Below are 19,606 nucleotides of genomic sequence, written 5' to 3' on the forward strand. Positions count from 1 at the left end.
GCCCCCTTCCCACTAATCCAGCAGCCTCCACTTCTGGAAAGTTGCCTGTTCCCTGGAAGCTAGGCTGAAAACACTAGCAATAATACATCTGAGTCATCAGCACTAAAGGAGAAAGGCTAAATATGGCCCTTTGGCAATTTCCAGGTATTTAATCGTTCTGTTCCCCTTAAGAAACTCCCCACCCCGATACCCTTGTGCATACACTTCTTTCGTTTGCTATTTCTAGCATCCTTAATCCTTCCGGAGCTGGTTCCCGCAGACCTTGTAGGGGCGAAGAAGCTATTTTTGCCTTCCTTCGTAAGGAGTTTATTTGAGCAAAAGGCTTGTTTTGCTGAACGGAGCAAAATAGGCCGGAGGTTTACGATATTGTACTAGACACTACGGCAAATCCTGCACATATTTAACTTGATGTCTGTACACGTTTATCTAATCATAGGGATCACTCTATCCGAGCCCAGATTGAGGTGGAAGATCCCTCAATGGGGCTGCTAAAGCTCTTTCTCCACTTCCCTAACCATCTCGTACTCCATTGTTCCTTTCTACCAAGCAAATGAATTATTGGCTTAGCAGGCTCCTAGCTGAAGGGGAAATAACCTGGCCGTGTTATTTCAAGGAGCAACCTTTATATCTTTGATAGTCACACACCAGATGCCATCACCAACAGAGAGGCAGATGTCATGATTTGTGCAACCATGGTGCGCTGCAATTGCACCAACCACAGTGGTCAGGTGGTCATGTCAGAGAGCCTTCTAGCAGTTCTCTCACTGAGTGAAGTGAGGTTACAGGGAACCAGGCAGAGGGCCTTCTCGGTATTGGCGCCTCCCTGTGGAACGCCCTCCTACCAGATGTCAAGGAGATAAACAACTACACAACCTTTAGAATACATCTGAAGGCAGTCCTGTATAGGGAAGTTTTTAATGTTCGATGTTTTGTGGTGTTTTTATATTTTTCTGGAAGCCCCCCAGAGTGGCTGGGGCAACCCAGTCAATCAGATGGGTGGCATATAAATAATAAAGTTGTTGTTGTTGTTGTTGTTAAGAACTTCTAGAGACAGTATATGCCCCTGAATACAGTGGTACCTCGGGTTACATACACTTCAGGTTAAATACGCTTCAGGTTACACACTCTGCTAACCCATAAATAGTGCTTCAGGTTAAGAACTTTGCTTCAGGATAAGAACAGAAATCGGGCTCCGGCAGCGTGGCGGCAGCAGGAGGCCCCATTAGCTAAAGTGGTGCTTCAGGTTAAGAACAGTTTCAGGTTAAGAACAGACCTCCGGAACGAATTAAGTACTTAACCCAAGGTACCACTGTATCAGCTCCTGGAGAGAAGCAGTAGGAAGGAGCCCTAGCCTTTCATCCCAATGTCCTACCTGTGGGCTTCCTACAGGTATTTGGTTTCCTCTACAGGAAGCAGGATGCTAGACTATGTGACTCCTTAGTCTGATCCAGCAAGGCTCTTATCTTCTCAGTGAGGTCACATGGATGGGTGGAACACACGAACGCAGGAACTTCCTAACTGTGCGATAGTCTTGCATACTCATTAAGTGCACTCATAGAGTGCGTGGTATTAAAATGATCCGTGTAAACAGCCATCGGAAAGCATTGGTTTGTTCCAAATGACCTGCGTTCTCAGGGGTCATGCAGTGCTATTCTGTTTAATATCCCCCCACAAGGAAGATGGTAATTCTGAACCAGGCCTCTCAGTATTGCTGCTTTTAGTTTAGGAACTACATGCAAGAAATATGTGACCGTGGTAAGAGTGTGGCTTATGTTTGTGTGTGGTTCCCATGGGCAGTCTGTGCTCCATTGTTTGCTTGTTTCCTTTGCTGGCGTATTCTGCAACATGCCATTGTCACAATAGTGGTACATTCGTGGTGGATTTATACTAGACCGTCAACACATCATTCTGCTTTATTAGTGGTTTTGTGATGCTCCCCCAATGATCAAGGTAGTGCAGTGACTCCCTTATGAAGAAAGGTTGCAGCGTTTGGGACATTTTTGTTTGGAGAAAAGGCAGGGTGACATGACAGAAGTTTATCAAAGTTTGCGTGGCATGGAGAAACTGGACATGGGGAAGTTTTTCCTCCCTCTCTCATAACACTAGAACTCATGGTCATCCAACAGAGATGAATGTTGGAAGATTCAGGACAGGGAAAAGAAAGCACTTTTCCAGGTAGTGCATATACAGTGGTGCCTCGCAAGACGAAAAGAATCCGTTCTGTGATTCTCTTCGTCTAGCGGTTTTTTCGTCTTGCGAAGCAAGCCCATTGACGGATTAGTGGATTAGCGCTATTAGCGGCTTATCGGCTCAGCTGATAAGCGGCTTAGCGGCTTAGAAAAAGGGGGGGAAGGAAAAAAAACCCGCAGCAATTCGCAATACATTTTCATCTTGCGAAGCAAGCCCATAGGAGATTCGTTTTGCGAAGCACCTCCAAAACGGAAAACTCTTTCGTCTAGCGAGTTTTCCGTCTTGCGAGGCATTCGTCTTGCGGGGCACCACTGTACAATGGAACTCAGTTCCCCAGGACACAGTGATGATGACCTCGTCCTGGATAGCTTTAAAAGAAGATGAGACACATTCATGGAGGAGAGTGCTGTGCTCTGCCTCATCCACAGCTGGGGGAAGCAATGCTTTCGAAAACCACCTGCCGAAAACCACAGGTCTTGTGCTTGAATCTTGCTCACTGGTTCCCCACAGGCACCTGGTTGGCCACTGTGAGAATAGGATGCTGGACTAGATGGGACATTGGTCTGACCCAGCAGGCTCTTCTTATGTTCTTAATGTTACTGCATGGTTGCTGTCTGGAGGGGCACTCTTGCACTATGGCCAAACGAAAAAGTGGGGGGTGGATAACAACAGAACATTGGTGTTGTAAAAAGTTGCAGGTTTTCAGCAGGAAGTTATGGGACATGCACTGGTTGGAAACCAAGCTGCTTATCCCTTGTGGTACTTTTGTGCATAAACAGTGTTGAAAGTAGGTTTGCCTAGAACAGGAGTAGTCAGCCCTTTTATACCTACTGCCCACTAATGCATCTTTCTTGATGGTAAAATTTCCTTACCACCTACCAGTGCTCGATGGAAGGAGGATTCAGCTTGTGCCCTACCACCCACCTACAATCCTGAAACGCCCACTAGTGGGTGGTAGAGACCAGGTTGACAACCCCTGGCCTAGAACCTTCCAAATGGCATCATGAGCAGAAGTATTCATGAATGCCCAATAAAAAGGATGTCTGGGGGTGGGAGGACCCTCACTTTGAATCATAGGTTTCCTGTTTTCATTGAGAACCATGAGCTACTTCATCCAGCCCATGGTTTGGATCCAGATTACGTTAGTTGCCCATAGTTCTCACGGAAATCAATAGGACGTAAGTCTTGATTAACCTGTCCCATCGATCTCAGGTGTGGCTAACTGAAAGCAACTCACTTAGTTTGGATGTGTCCAATATATCACTACACTCAAGTGCTATGCAAACACATTTTCTCCAAATGGTGAGACGTTTTCAGGGTTCGAGGGCTACCTAGGCTTGGTTTCCTTTGAATGCAAGTACTGGAGAGAGCCACTGGCAATGTGTGTTACCTTACTGGCCCGAATATAAGCCACACTCCCCCCCCCCATTCAGACCCTGAAAAATTAAAGTGTGGGTTATATTTGAGACCTTACACCACCAGAAAAGCGGCGCGACTCCTCCCCAGGAAGCAGCCCAGGTGCGGCTTATATTCGGGCCAATACGGTCTATGGTTTACTTACACATAGAGGTTGAGAATAGGTAGAGGTTTGCAGCATAATGTTTCAGATCTGACCCCACCAGATTTCTAGGGCTTTGTTCCCTAAATATGTGTCACGGTCCAAGACCAACCAAATTGTATTTGAAACAGATGTAGGTGGTAGCTTCTCTCCATTTAGTACATGGCTGCTTTTTTTCAGATTCTTTCACTGCCCCCTCCCCAATCTCATGGCCACTGCCACTTGTCCTGCCATGTTCTTCTTTTGAGTCTGTGTTGGTAACTGGGGGGCTGGTAGATTGGAGAATACCCCTTGGGAAACCAGATTTATCCAAGGATTTAAATCAGTGGCTGGTTTACCTAGCAAAGAGTTGCTGAAAACTAGTTCAGGGTCATTAATTTATTCCATGGAAACTAAATCATAAAAATGGTTGCTAAAAAATAAACAAAACTGCCATAATCATTAATTATTACTGGCTTTTCAGTGCAATTCAGCTGATGCTGTTAAACAATAAATTGATTTATAGTTATTAATCTGTGGTGGTTACACAACAGAATTTCCAGTGGGTCATAAAACTCCTCCCCAGTTGAGGCCACTGAAAACCAACTCACTGCATATAATGATATCTCTCCAAGCTTGAGATGAAAACAAGTAGCAGAGAAAGGGCAATTAATTTTGGGGTTCCCTCCATACTTGCTAATCAGAAACTTGTGCACAAGGCCAGTCAGCTGTGTGAAGAAACTGTGAATGCCTTTAATGGGACTTTGGATACCTCTAACTAAAATATATGTACTGTACTTTTCCATCTATAAGACACCCCCATGTATAAGATGCTTCATATTTTGGGGGACTGAAATTTTGGAAAATAGGGGGAGATGGAAAACAGTAAGTTGAGCTTTTTTTGTGGAGGATTGCTCAGAGTTGTTGAGCTTTTTTTGGGGGGGGGGTATTACCGAGGGTTGCTGAGCTTTTTTTAGGGTGGGGAATGCCGAAAATCGCTCACCCGCACACATTGCAAAATCTGCATCCCATCTGTCCCCTCGTCGGCAGAGGCTGCCAATCGCCCGACCAATTGCCGCAGCGTCGGCCAATCAACACCACCCATTGACGCCGCAACCAATAACACGCACAATAGTTGCTGACAGCCGCAGCAGCAACCAGTCAAACGTCCACCCTATGCACTACCCGTGTATAAGACGGCCTCCACTTTTTTGCATGGTTTTTAAGGAAACAAACCTTGACTAATACATGGGAATGTACGGTAGATTGATTTGAGTGGTGCAGACTCCGAGAGAAGATTTTATTTATTTAAAATCATTTATATACCACTTAATTATTATTTTGGGGTGGGGAGGACAACATCTCTACATTGTGTACTGTCTAAAAAACAAACAATATGATAGGAATTTAACGTAGTGCAAAGGAGTTTGCTCTGTCAGTGCAAGAGGAATCCTGTTGCACTAGTGGAGGTCCTAGTGGCATCAGTTAGTTAAATCCAGCCCATAATAATTAAAATATTTAAAAAGCACAACCTAAAACAGAAAAACAGTATAAAAACACATAAAAGCAAATAAAGCATAAATGTAGAAGAAACATGTAAAACAGGGTCTCATCTTATGAGTCTGAGAAAGAACATGTACAAATCTAGTAGTTATTGATTCTGCCCCAAATGCAGGAATAAGCACTTGAATGTCAAATCAATGATGCATAGGCAGCATAATATCCACAAACATTAAATGGGGCATAAAGGCATACCCTCCAACATTTCTCCAATGAAAATAGGGACGTCCCATTCCATAAGGATAATATTACTATTTATACCCCACACATCTTACTGGGTTGTCCCAGCCACTCTGGGCGGCTTCCAACATATATAAAAACATAATAAAACATTAAACATTAAAAAAACACACCTTCCCTATACAGGTTTGCCTTCAGACGGCTGGGGGGTGGGATAACATTATACCCTCCAACATTTCTTCAGTGAAAATGGGGACATCCTAAGGAAACGCGGGACATTCCAGAATCAAATCAGAAACCAGGACGACTTCTCTAAAACAGGGACACTTGGAGGGTCTGTAAAGGCTACTTTTGGTACAATTGTAGAAGAGGTTCGTGGTTTGATAGTGATCTAGCCAAATACAGTGGTGCCCCGCAAGACGAACGCCTCGCGAGACGAAAAACTCGCAAGACGAAAGGTTTTTTCGTTTTCAAGTTGCTTCGCAAGACGAATTTCCCTATGGGCTTGCTTCGCAAAACGAAGCTTGCCCCCGCACCTCTTTTGAAGCAAGGGGCAGCGGGGAGAAGATCGCTTCTCCCCGTTGCCAGCCTCGCAATCTCCGGGGACAGAGGGGAAGGCGCGCGCACGCCTTCCCCTCTGTCCCCGGACCCCTTTTGAACCAAGGGGCGGCAACGGGGAGAAGCGATCTTCTCCCCTCCACCCCTTGCTTCAAAAGAGGGGATAGAGGGGAAGGCGCGCACGCGACTTCCCCTCTCTCCCTGGACCCCTTTTGAACCAAGGGGCGGCAACGGGGAGAAGCGATTCTCCCCGCTGCCCCTTCCCTTGCTTTAAAACAGGTCCCCTCTGTCCCCGGACGGTCTCCATAGGAACGCTTTGATTGATTTTCAGTGCATTCCTATGGGAAACCGTGCTTCGCAAGACGAAAAACTCGCAAGAAGAAAAAACTTGCGGAACGAATTAATTTCGTCTTGCGAGGCACCACTGTAGCCAAAGGTCTTATTCATTTGCTTTTCACAATCAATGCAGTGATTATGCTTCCAAAGTGAGCAATGGTGCAGCTAGGAAATATTACAGAACAATTAGTTGCGCCCAGATCATCCTAGTCCAATACCACATTGCATGGGCTTTCTCGTTTCTTTGGGCAGAACCTGCCCCCCACCCCAATATTCAAAACCTGTGTTTCCCTGCATGATAGAAAACACATGCTCGTATGCAGACAACTCAACTTCTGTGCATATTTATTGGAATCTGAATCAGCTGTTAATTGGTTGGAGTAAAAGTGCAGGTGTCTGCACTGTACCTGCCAAGGCTATTAGCAGTGAGGTTGAGGAGGGTGGATAGAATTTCAATCAGGAAAATGGCACAGGGGGAAGGGCTACGCAGAGCCCCCTCCCCAGCACTGCTGCTCCAGGCCTCTCACAGGAGCTTCCAAGCTTCTAAAAAAGATATTGGACAATCCGATCATAGATTTTGAGTGTCACATGCCATTTGGCCCAAATGCTAAATGATACCTGTGGGAGGGGACCACAAGGAAGATTTTACTTGTCCAAGCGAAGTATCATCGCATGATGGAATATGGCGAAGGCCCACTTTGACATTTCAGGGCTCGCCTGGCCCTGAAAGATGTGTGGTGGAAAAATGCCATGAGGTGGGAGTTGTTTACAGTGAAGTCGCAGCCTGTAAAACATCGTTTTATAGGGAAGTAAAACGAAAGGCCTGTGTATGACAGAGCAGGAATTACAATTCTGCCGACCTTCACCAAACAGAGAGACAACAGGGCGTGAGAGGAGAAAGAGTTAGATTGGTGAAATGGCGGCAAGCTAGGAATAGAAAAATCAGTGCTTTTTTTTTTATATTCCAGATCCGTTCATCCAATTCTTTGGCACTTTAACTACAAGTAAGGTAATCCCAGGACTTTTTTTCCAGCCGGAACTCAGTTCTGGCACCTCTCAGGTAGAGGTGCCATTATAAAAGAACAAGGGAGGTGTTCATGGCGAGTTCTGGCACCTCTTTTTCTAGAAAAAATAGCACTGGGTAATCCTAACAGCTGGGCATGAGGTATAGAAGACCCTGAGAAAGTTTGGCATAGATCACTTGCATACCTATTACACCTGTCTCAAACCTGAAGTCCTCGGCATTGTGCCGTTGACTAATAAGAAATAATAAACAAAATTGAAGTGAGAGAGGAAGACAGAAGGAGCTGAGCAGAGCAGTCCGCACCAGTGAGATGATTAAAGATTAACCCCCCTTGCCTCCTGCCTCCACCCCTCTGGGTTGTATAGGCCTTGAAGCTCAGCAGATCCTTTCAGAGAAATATTTGAAATAAAGGCCAACAGATAGGGGACGCCGGCAAAATCAGTTGGAGAGGTTGAGGGGCCAATAACCTCTGGCTGCGGAATCACTGCAATCTGGCCTGTGTTTGCTGATGATAATGCGCCTTTCCAAAGCCCTGATAGACATGGAGATGGCAGATTATAGTGCGGCTTTAGACCCGGCATACACGACTCTGGAGTTTGAGAACATGCAAGTCTTGGCAATAGGCAACGGTAAGTCCGACTCGGAACTTTGCTCTTCTCTGTTAAATTTTGGGTGAGGGACAGCTGACCTTCAGAGGCGCATTTGCAAACAGGCAGCGGCGGCCAGATGGTGTGGAGGCTTCATTGCGTGTCTGTTTCCTTGTTGCCCCAAGGAAAACCTTCCCTGTCGGCGGAGGCTCTTCTCCAGGCTCCAACCTCCTTGCCTGTTTATGGCAAGATTTTGTTTGACCAGTGCTCTGCTTAGCTCGAACCGGGTGACTTTTCCAGGGATGGGTGCGGCGTAGAAATCTTGCAGAGTATTACGGGTTTTCTCCCACATGACATATCTGTCAGAGGAAGGCATAGAAAGAACCCCAGAAGCTTGCAATGGATGGTGATCATATAGTGGGAAGGGAACAAAGTAGAGAGCTAGGTCATTGCTCCGGAGTGTAGGACCCAAACCAAGAGGTTTAAATTCTAAGAAAAAATACAATTTAGAATCGGAAAGAACTTGGCAGCGGGGCTGTAGTTGATCTCCTGTATCGGCATCCCTTCCAACTCGTGTCTGTGATTGTCTCCTGAAGGGATTGGCTTCGAAGGGATGTGATTAGATAATACAGTATAGTTTTCCCTGCCTAGAGGCACTTCTGCGGTACAAGGGCTAATTAGGAACAGAATTTGTCTTTATGCCAAATACATTTCTTCATGTTGCCAGTGCAGGGGGGCAATTTGAATGGGGAGGGGGGAAATTTGAGAATGAGTTATTAATAGGTAATGGCCTTTTAGGCTTCCTCCACGTGAATAGGAGTTCACTTTTTGAATAAAATGTCACCGGGGGGGGGGGGCACCAGGATTTTAGAGATGCTTAGGTGGGGCATGGCCAAAAAAAGGTTGGGAACCACTGACTTAGAGGGATACTGGTTCAGAATTCAGGAAGGATTGGAAACGATCTGCTACTTTGATCCTATGCAGACAAACAAACAGGAGAGTAAGCCCCACAGAACACGTTAGAACTTAATTGCAAGTAAATTTATACAGAATTGTGCTATAGAGATGGGCCACTGTGTGCTTATTTCACATAATAATATTTGCTGTTTATATCCAGCGCTTTTTGAGAGGCCAAAGAGCTCATCCTTAGAGCAGCGCTGCACCGTTGGCCCAGATTATTATTCCCATATTGCAGGTAGCAGGGCTGAAGCTAATAAACATTGTCTGGCTGAAGTGCACCTAATGATTTTGTGGCCGAGGCCAAATTTGATCCAGATACTTCCTTCCTCATGGATCAAATGCATAAGATACCTCACAAATTCCTGGATTACCTTGTCAAGTGTGTATGTAGCCTTTTGGGGCGTTTTGCCAGTCACATTTCGTGGTGGAAAATGACATCCTGCCTTATGCCAGTGTGTGCATAGACTGTGAAGCCAAAATAATAGCCTTGCAGCTTTTCAAACTGCAAACAGCTTCAGCATGTTTTATAGCAAGGAATGAAGAAGTACTGCGGGCTGACATTTCTGCTTCCTTTAGCTGCTTTAGCCCATAGGCGTCATTAGCTTATTCCACTCCTAAAACGTTTGGGGATTTGTTTTTGTTCACAAGATCCAAGATTTGTGTTTTTGGCAAGTTTACCCCCGGATTCTCTGAACAACAGGCTAATGGCTAATCTTAGTGTAATTCAGAAGCATGCCTTACATTAATTCTGAAATTCAGAAAGATATCTTCTCTACTCAGACTTTCTTAATACGGACACCTATTAGGTCTTTACTGAGTGATTTTACAAGGAGAAAGGGTTTCATACTTTGCACTTGTCATTATTTAATAAGCACAACACCAATTCTCTGAATATGGGTACAGGTCACCTCTATAGTGCATGCATTGAATATTTGCCTGGTTGTCTGGTTTTTTTAATACTTTATTTTTGATTGCCTTAACACTGGGAAGGTGGAAATATCATTGATTTTTTATTTTATTTTTTATTTTCACTTCTGATGGTGGAATATAAATACTTGAAATGTACAATCATATATCATAGCCTTGGAATATAATCCAACCCTGTTTGGGACAGCATCATTATACCGGGGCATCTTCCCCCCAGTTGTTGTGTGAAATTTAATTGCCATGAGCCAATTCAAACCTGTACATAATACTGTGGGATATTGTAGAATGGGATGAGCTACTTGTGCCCCTCCAGAGCTTGCTGGACTCCAACTCCCGTCAGCCCCAGCCAGCATGACGAATGGCCTGGGATGATGGGAGTTGTAGTTCAGCAGCGCCTGAAGGGTCACTGATTCTTTACACCTGTGTTAAACCAATGGCTGAAGGAGAAGAAAGCTGGGAGTGGAGGGAGGGAGAGAAAAAGAGAGGGGGGAGAAGGAGCGTTGTTGTTAGTGGGGGAGAAGAGGAGGAAGTGGGTGAGGCCAGTGCCGGATTTATGTATAAGCTAAACAAGCTATAGCTTAGGGCCCCACTCTCTTGGGGGCCCCCAAAAAATGTAAAGGGGGAAAAACTGGGTGTACAGTTCCAGAATATACGATAAAAAACAAATAAAATAAAACCTACATACAGCAACAGTGTTTTGTGTTGTGTAGGCTCCTATTTGTTATGTGCAAATGGCTTTAGGTCCATAAATTACCATATAGCATATATTCAACATAAAAACAGTGACAATTTGTTGCTGACAAAGGACAGCTAGACATATAAAGGGTGCCATTACCTTCAGTAGCTTAGGGCCTCATCAAACCTAAATTCAGCCCTGGGTGGGTGGCAGTGGCATAACAAGCAGCGCAGACTCCCTGTGCCAGCCCTGCCTACCCCCTTACTGGGATCTTGATCCTCACACTTCCTATTTGTTCCCCACCCCTGTTGCAGGATCAGAGTTGAAAGGCACCACAGAGCTCATTAAGGCAAACCCCCATTCAGTACAAGAACTACAATGCAGGATGCAACTATGGTGTCCCTGACAGCTGTCCGTCTAGCCTCTGATTAAACAGAGAGCACACCACTACCTGAGGCTGTTTCACTGCCAACCACGTCTGCCGATTAGGAAGTTTCTCATAATACTTACTTACTTAGACAATATCATATATATCACTTATATTTTAGGTGGTGGGAGAACCTCCAAGCAGTTTACAATGCATTTTAAAGGCATCATATACAAACAGCATATTTTTATGTTTCACAGAAAATTACTGTCCTGCAGTTTCCACTCAGCGATAACCAACAGGGTTTTCTTAGTTTGAGTGTCTTAGCCATTTCTAAATGCTCCCTCTAAAACCCAGCAGAGAAAGCTGCTGTATGATAAATCATGCAATCCTAGCAAAATTCCAATGTAGGCAAACACATGCCATCCATCCTTTAAAAGAACAACAACAGAGCTTTGCACTCTCTTTTAAATTAAATACTAAATTTTCTCTTCTTGTCCTATGCTCCTAATTTTCAACATTCTAATATTTCCCAAAATTCTGTATTCCTAACCCTTGCCCTTATTGTCATATTACAAGCTAATTGTGTACAACCAGTAAGGATGGGGGAGAAACTTGGTTTTGTGCAAACCTACCTAATTTGCACACAAACCAAAAGACATCCTGTGAAATTCACACTTTTTTGTATTTTGAGATGCAGTCCTCTGTGTGTACAGAATTGCATATATAAGGGGAAAACATATATTAGTTAAAATAACATACTAAAATGCATTACATTGTGGAAACATTATTGCAAAGATGGGTGCATTTGGAGAAATATTTACAGGAGTTTTTTGGGGGGGAAACAATTTGCAAAAAGTGAGAGAAACTGAACTTGACAGACTTGTCCATCTGTAGAGATGAGTAAGGAAAAAACTGTGTTTTAAGGACTGTGTGCAGACTAGCTTTTCAGACAAATAAAAGCAGTCATACAGTGAGCTTCTATTACGTATGTTCATTTCCCACCCCCAGGAAGCATGAAGCACAAGAGCATGGTCTCTGGTTAAACTTTTGCAGGTTTCTCCAGAATATATTTTGACATTTGGAGTGACTGTCAGAGGCCGCTTTTGCAAGGTAGCTACGGTAAGGAAATCAGTCCTCTCCTCACCCACAGACCTCCACCCACCATGGAGCTAGTTGTTGTTGTTGTTGTTGTTGTTGTTGTTGTTGTTACAGCTGCTGCTGTGCTTCCAAGATTCCTGCACTGACCAGCTGGATTAGGTGGCATCCAAGGTCCCTTCCCAATTCCAAAATTCTATGAAATTGTGCTTTTAAGAATAGGAAAGCAGTGCAGCACAAACCTTCTCTTTCTCGCAGTAATGCACCAACAGCCAGGGAGCTTGCTTGTTTGTTTCTGAACTTTCTTTCAGAAGTGAACTCGATTCTAGTTATTTTCGACCTCCTCACCCCACCCCTCTGCCCTCCCTCTCAGTTATGTGGATTCCCCACCCCCAGGAAACTGATGTAATTAGAAGCAACAAAGTACCTTGTGACATCGACAAGCAGATTTACTGTGACATAAACTTTTGAGGACTGTGAGATCCACTTCGTTAGAAGCACAAAGAGAAGTATGCATGTGTATTTGAGTATGTTGGAGCTCTAAAACAAGATTAATACGGTTTCCAGTCACAACAGCAACGGCCGCAAGCGCTGTTCAGATTCATTGCAGGCTGGAATTAAGAATTAGGATGAAAATGAATCGGCCTCCTTTTCTTCCTGACACATGCAGATGCTGCTCCCTCTCCATTGTTTTGGGGACCACCTGCTCTCATATCATAGAATAAACGAATCATAGAATTGTCGAGTTGGAAGAGATCCTGAGGGTCATCTAGTCCAACCCCTGAAGTGAAGAAATATGAATCTCCTTTCACTCTTAAATCTTCTGGGGATGTTCTGCCTGCTTCATGTGGCACTACAACAAGCCATGTTTCACTAGACTTTGTAAGGAAGACTCTAGTAACATCTTAGAAATATAAATAATAAAACAGCTCTGATCAAGCTAGCAAGGCTGGATCAAGACCCAAGCCTTGAGGAAAGTGGCTCCCAACATGCTTCAGAAATGATTTTCCAAGAACAGCCTAAGTCAGGGTGGGCAGAAGATATACTGGGATCTACAAGTAGATCTCCAGGTAGTTTGCAGCAGGCTGGCAGGAATTTCTGTCAGTCAGTCCCAATTGTAACAACAACAAAATGATGTGCACACTCTAAATTAGGCTGCTGGGATGAACAAAGCTTGGGGTAACTAGGAATGGGTTTTTGTGTGAGGTCAGCTTAGTTCCAGTACTTGCAACAAATCCTTTGCTCAGGGACTACTCTGGGGCTCTAAGTCCCACTAGACTGAAGTCTGTCTTTTCCTGGCTTAACTTATCCGGCAGAAGCCTGAAAACTTCCCATCAGCAAATAGCTCATATCTTAACCTCTTTCAGGCTAGAAAACTAAGCCTCGTTGTAAATTCTTTGAGAGAAGGGTGTTTTTTGGAGGTGGGGGTGGTGGAATTGCCACAGTACCAAGTATCTCAACTAATTCATACAACGCATCACAACGGGCAAATGATATTGTTATGGCAGCAAGCTCTCAAGTTGTACAAAGCTGCTGTTCAGGCGAGAAGTTAGTTTTGTGGCCCTCGCAAGCTTGCTTCCCTATCAGAAATGTTGGTCCAGTAACAGAAATCATTTGAACCATTCCAGAGCCTCCTTTGACCCCTGCAATGTTTGTCGGATAAAAATAAGGACCCTGTTTGTTATGCATTACATGAAGACATAACTTTCCCCGTAGATTGCCATCGAGTGGCGAGATTGTAAAAAACTTTAATTTCAAAATGCTCATTTATTTATTTATTTAACATTTAGATATCATATTTTTAAATATTATGTTTCATACAAATAACTACAACATGCATTATATGCTAGCAAAACAATAAAATGGCACAAAGCTGTGTGTGTTTGTTTTGTGGGGTACTGTTTTGGAAATAGAGGAAATGTTATGATTTGTTATACAAACCCCTTTATCTATCTGTATTTTCCTGGTAAAAAGGAAAAGGTACCGGTACTGTATTATTAGATTACTTGGTGCAATCAGTTGCTTAATTTCTAGATTAAAGAGTTCAGATGTAATGGAGTTGGCTATCAGGATTTCAGTTTTGCCAGCTAAACCCTCCCTAACTTCCTCTGTTGCCTTCTGTCTTCAATTGCATCTTCACCATTCTGATGCTTATTGGGAAACAGGTATAAAATTGCATGAGCTGTTGTGGGTGGGGAGACAGGCAAATATCCCCCCCCCCAAGCAGCAAGAGCCGCCTCCCCTTTCCATGCCACAGGGATGGCATCACAACCTATTGATACTAGATCAGCAGGAGCTCAAGTACAGTAGTCAAGGGAAAATGAATAGGTTTTGAATCTTCTGGAAGAGCCCAATATGCCATAACAAATCTGTACAGAAAGGAGTGAGTGTTGGGTTAGCCATCATAATGGAACTGCCAACTCAAAGCTAGTGAGAAGTATTGGTCCCAGAAGGAGTGAATTATCGGGAGTATTGGCATTCATGTGTATCTAGCACCACCAGTGTACGTGGTGTTTTTCAGTGTTGAGTAAAAATAAAAGGGTCCTGCCCCAAGGACCTTACAGTCATAGGTTTTGACAGTGAGAGAGACAATTAGGGGAAGGGAAGAAGGACAGAGGCTAGGATAAGAGGATTAATATGAAATGTCCATATTGCAGGGATTCAGTTGATCTGATTCCTTGATTTGTTCCCATAGATCAGTGGTTCTCAAAGGGTGTGGTGTGCCACACTGGTGTGGCAAGAGAGATGGCATGTGCGGCAGGAATAGTCAAGACTATCAATATTACATTTTGAGAATGGTTCATGTTCTTAGGTAGCTGCATTGTTTTGTACTTTCTGGATGTCCCACGATCATATTATAAAGTAGTTGCATTCTATGTTACAGATCAAGCGCTGCTAGGAGTTGATTCTTTTTGTTTTCCAATGCATTTCTCATCAATTAAAAATTCGGTGCGGCACGAGCAAATTTTTATTCTGAATGTGTGGCCCAGAGAAAATAAAGTTTGAGAACCACTGCCATAGATACTGAATTGAAATTTTATTTATGCGTTGATACAGCATTGCTTTTCATTTGGTTTGCTGCCTGATATTATCGTATTGATTTTTGGTATTGTTGCATTTATTTTGGTATGCTATGGGCTTCCCTTTGGAAGGAAAAGCGGGCTGCAAAGATTGAACTTGGATTAAGATGTCACCTCTGCCGGAGCTCATCAAGCAGCCCAAGGCAAGTTGCCCTGTCAGCCTGAACCGCCTGCCCTGTTGGGATAATATTGCTTTGTAGGGCCTGCCCTTGTAATTTCCTGCTTCGATCTGAACCCATTCCTAATTGTTTCACAGTTGCCCTCCCTGTCTCCCCTTTGAACAGACACCTCCCCTTCTGAAGCAGCAAACCTCAATGCGTCCAACAGCATCGGGGCCAGTGCGTTGTGTGCCATTTGCGGAGATCGTGCAACGGGGAAACACTATGGGGCCTCCAGCTGTGACGGCTGCAAAGGGTTTTTCAGGAGAAGCGTCAGAAAGAATCACATGTATTCCTGCAGGTAAAGGGGGGAAGGTGGGGGCAGCGGGATGTTACCGGATAGATCCTTAAAAGATGTGATACAGCCCAGCTTGGGTTGAAGGTTATAACCTAGGGAATGAGAACTTATCTATAAGTGCTACAAGGAGCTGGAAGGCAAGAGACAGAGCAATCCCACATGTTCCCTGGAAAAAAGGGCTCATCCAGACTTCTTTTTGTGCTGTATTTCTAGGCACCGTGTCGTAGTGTTCTTGTTTTTTGCCATTGCGCTTTCCCTGTGAAAACACACTCTCTACTGCTGAACTGGAGCAGACAGAAATCTACAGAAACTCGAATTGCCATTTGTTCCGATTAAGTGTTAAAGAGCAGGTTTTCACGGGTAAAGTGTCAGGGCAAAAAAAGCGACCAGACAGTAAAGCAGAGACCTGTCAGTATGTGTGGATGCAGCACTGCAGCCTTAATTACTGGTGTTCATGCCCAGTTCCCCCCTCTGTCCTTTATTCCCACTTCTCTCTTCTTTGCAGTAGAAGGTAGTGGAGTCCTGCTCATTAGGGCAGGAGAAAAAAGAGGAAGGTGGCTGAAAGGACTGGTGAAGAATAGAGGCAGCTGGGTCTACATTACCTCTCATTATATCCATACATTTAAATGGACAGGCTCATTCCTTAGGTTGCAACCTGTCCTACTGGACCTTACTGTTTTTCCTCCCTGTCTGTCCCCTATCATTCCAGTTACCCTTTCATGTTGCATTAATATGCTGCTTTTTGTACATGTGTTGAGCACTCCACAAAATTGCAGCGGAGGAATCGTTTCAGAGTCAGGGCTTGCCTACACTTGTCCTGTGCTTGTCCTGTGCTTTCTAGGGCTGGGTCCAAGCAGTTTTGCCTTCGCCCTGCCGTTTTCTCCCGGAAAACCCTCTTTTTAGCGCTAAATCAGAGCAAGTGTCAATCAGGAGAAAACCCAGTTACTCTGGTTCATTGGTAAACAGCAGGTTTCCCCAGGGGGAAAGCAGACATGTGTTTGATTCTTAATCCTGGTAACTCTTGGTCTAGTAAGTTTCATGCTTTGGAACAGGGATTATCTCGGTTTTTTTGCACATGTGATAAGATCCGATTCAGCGCATAATGGCCGCTTATTGTACCTCCTTGGTGACCAGTGCTTATGGCCCAGTTGCTCAGATGCCGAAGCGCCATTCTGAGTGCAGCACATCTCCCTCGGCCGCCATTGGAGGCTCACGGGTTCCTGCCAAACCCACTGTTTCAAATGAGCCAAACTGCGGTGGCCTTAGGGGGCACGTGGCTTGGTGAACGGACCTGAGGGAGGCAGGTTTCACTCAGGTCTGCTCGGCAACTATAATTCCTGGCCGACCCTGCCCTCCTCATCCAGTCGGCCAGGAGCGTCACCCACCCTTCTCCCTCCCTTCATTCCAGTTGTTTGGTGCTTTAACCAATTCCTTTTCAGCTAGGAGGGCTTTACTGTGGTCTTTTGACAGTCTTCATATTCGGGGTCAGGAAGGAATTTTCCCTGCACTTCCCTTTTTTCCCTGTGGTGACGATAACGGGGTACCCCGTTAGAGGGGTCTGGAGGGAAGTCTCTGTCCAAAAAGCCAGTTGCATAAGGCTAGTGGGCCATAGAGCTTCCCTCAGCATTTGGGGCCCATCTACTTAAACTTGCGTTTTGCGATGGATCCACCCCCAAATAGACCCTGTCATGTCTCAGACCCAGCAGCCAGGGGCGGGGGGCTGAGAGGGATACATGCCCACTGCCTATGCCAAGACTCCCTACATCTGAAATCAATAAGGTTATGGCCATTTTAAATCCCAGACAGTTGTCTTGTCCATTTATTTTATCCCTTCCTTTTTGCTGTAAGTGTGGCGGGCAGGCCCTCTACGGCTGGGCACACAATATCTGATTTTAGCAAGGCACAGCCACGGAACAATGAGAAAAGTTCTCAGCTCCAGGAGAATTAATCAGTACAGAGTATGACGCAGGTGGCGCTGTGGGTTAAACCACAGAGCCTAGGACTTGCCGATCAGAAGGTCGACGGTTCGAATCCCCGCGACGGGGTGAGCTCCTGTTGCTCAGTCCTTGCTCCTGCCAACCTAGCAGTTCGAAAGCACGTCAAAGTAGATAAATAGGAACTGCTCCGACAGGAAGGTAAACGGTGTTTTCGTGCGCTGCTCTGGTTTGCCAGAAACGGCTTAGTCATGCTGGCCACATGACCCGGAAGCTGTACACCAGCTCCCTTGGCCAATAAAGCGAGATGAGTGCTGCAACCCCAGAGTCGGCCACAACTGGACCTAATGGTCAGGGGTCCCTTTACCTTTACCTTTACGACCAAACTTCAGTTCAAGCCAAAGTGTAGATGAGCCCAGAGTTACTATCGTTTTCCTGCTTATTTATTCCTTGGGGTGCTGATCAGTACTCGGGTGATTATAGCTCCTAATTCAACTCACCCTCTTAAGTCTCTGAATGGTGTTTCCCTTTTAAACTCATGATTCTTTCTCCTTCCTCTCTCCACCCCACCCCTGCTAGGTTTAACAGGCAGTGTGTTGTAGACAAGGACAAAAGAAACCAATGTCGATACTGCAGGCTAAAGAAATGTTTTCGAGCAGGAATGAAGAAAGAAGGTGAGGTCTCTTTGTGTGTCACTGGCTGCAGCTTCCATTTTATTGTGTGCCCAAACTGTAGGCAGCGAAGTCTGTAAACCAGCCATGTAGGCCACTGGGTTATGAAACAAATGCCTTCGCCTTTCCCTACACGTCTTTGCAGCCCCACACCTGCTTAACTTCTGCAGTGCTGCAGCACAAGGTGTTCTCAGACCATTTGCTGTGCCAGCTGCTGCTCAGTTTTCAACAAAACCTGAAGGCACGAGAGCAGTTTTTCTCCCTGATGCTACACTAGCATTTGTCCTATTCAACAACTATTGATCAGCAAATAAGTAGTTTTCTTCAGGATTGGGGAAACCTATTTCCCTGCTCACAACCATCATCCAGCATATTACAAACTGAGCCTCCAAACCAACTGAGACAATAACATCCATGCCAGTTCGCACCTGAAGGGATTGTTATGCAATTCCAATAGAAGCTTCCCAAATCACTGTTTCAACCTTTGTCAACTTCTGAGGATGCGGGGTGGGGAGCATGCAATATTTTGGGATATATATCAACTCGATTCTCGAGAGGAAGTGGACTATTGTGAGAATTGCTAATATGGTGCAGACGAAGTGGTTTGAACATTTGATATCTACTATATAAAAAGTTCCAAATATAATTTTTCATTAGTTATTAAATTTTTAATACTGCCCTTCATTTAAAGATCACAGCACGGTTCACAACGTATTCAGGATTAGGAATGGAAGAAAGAAACTACTTCTTCACACAGTGCATAGTTCAGATGTAGAATTAGCTCCCATGAAATGCAATGAAGTCCATCTTAGATGTTTTAAAAGGACGGCTCTATGCTTCTTCCTGGGGATGCGGGTGGCGCTGTGGGTTAAACCACAGAGCCTAGGACTTGCCGATCAGAAGGTCGGCGGTTTGAATCCCCGCGACAGGGTGAGCTCCCGTTGCTCGGTCCCTGCTCCTGCCAACCTAGCAGTTCGAAAACACGTCAAAGTGCAAGTAGATAAATAGGTACCACTCCGGCGGGAAGGTAAACTGCATTTCCATGCGCTGCTCTGGTTCGCAGATGCGGCTTAGTCATTCTGGCCACATGACCCGGAAGCTGTATGCCGGCTCCCTCAGCCAATAAAATGAGATAAGCGCTGCAACCCCAGAGTCGGCCACAACTGGACCTAATGGTCAGGGGTCCCTTTACCTTTATGCTTCTTCCTACCAACCATTGGGAAGCAATAGTAGGAGACTGCTGTTCCTCACATGTCCTCCTTGTGGCCTCACCAAAGACATTTGGTTGCCCGCTACAAGAAACAGGATGCTGAGCTAGTTAGTCTTCGGTCTGCCCCAACAGGGCTCTTTTTATTTTGTTATGATTCTGGCCCAAACACACCTGATAAAGGGGGCTCTGTCTTGCAAAAGCTTATGCCGTAATAAATACGTTAGTTCTTTCATAAGCCACAAGGTGCTCTTTTTT

General features: G+C 44.9%; 1 protein-coding gene across 2 annotated transcripts in view; it reads left to right on the forward strand.

The window, feature by feature from the left end:
- Positions 1-19,606, forward strand: part of LOC310709040 (hepatocyte nuclear factor 4-alpha) — a 65,848-nt gene that overhangs the window by 29,408 nt on the left and 16,834 nt on the right. Inside the window, exons 1-3 of one of the 2 annotated variants that reach the window (XM_083508153.1) lie at positions 7,781-8,014; positions 15,365-15,539; positions 18,050-18,144. In XM_083508153.1, coding sequence (XP_083364279.1) covers positions 7,894-8,014; positions 15,365-15,539; positions 18,050-18,144 — 391 coding nt within the window. In that variant the 5' untranslated portion in view covers positions 7,781-7,893. Of the gene's footprint in view, positions 1-7,780; positions 8,015-15,364; positions 15,540-18,049; positions 18,145-19,606 lie in introns of those variants that run through there. The other variant, XM_083508154.1, reaches the window with a different exon arrangement.

Source organism: Podarcis liolepis (assembly GCF_965112155.1).
Source record: "Podarcis liolepis genome assembly, chromosome: 6".
NCBI classification, from domain to species: Eukaryota; Metazoa; Chordata; class Lepidosauria; order Squamata; family Lacertidae; genus Podarcis; species Podarcis liolepis.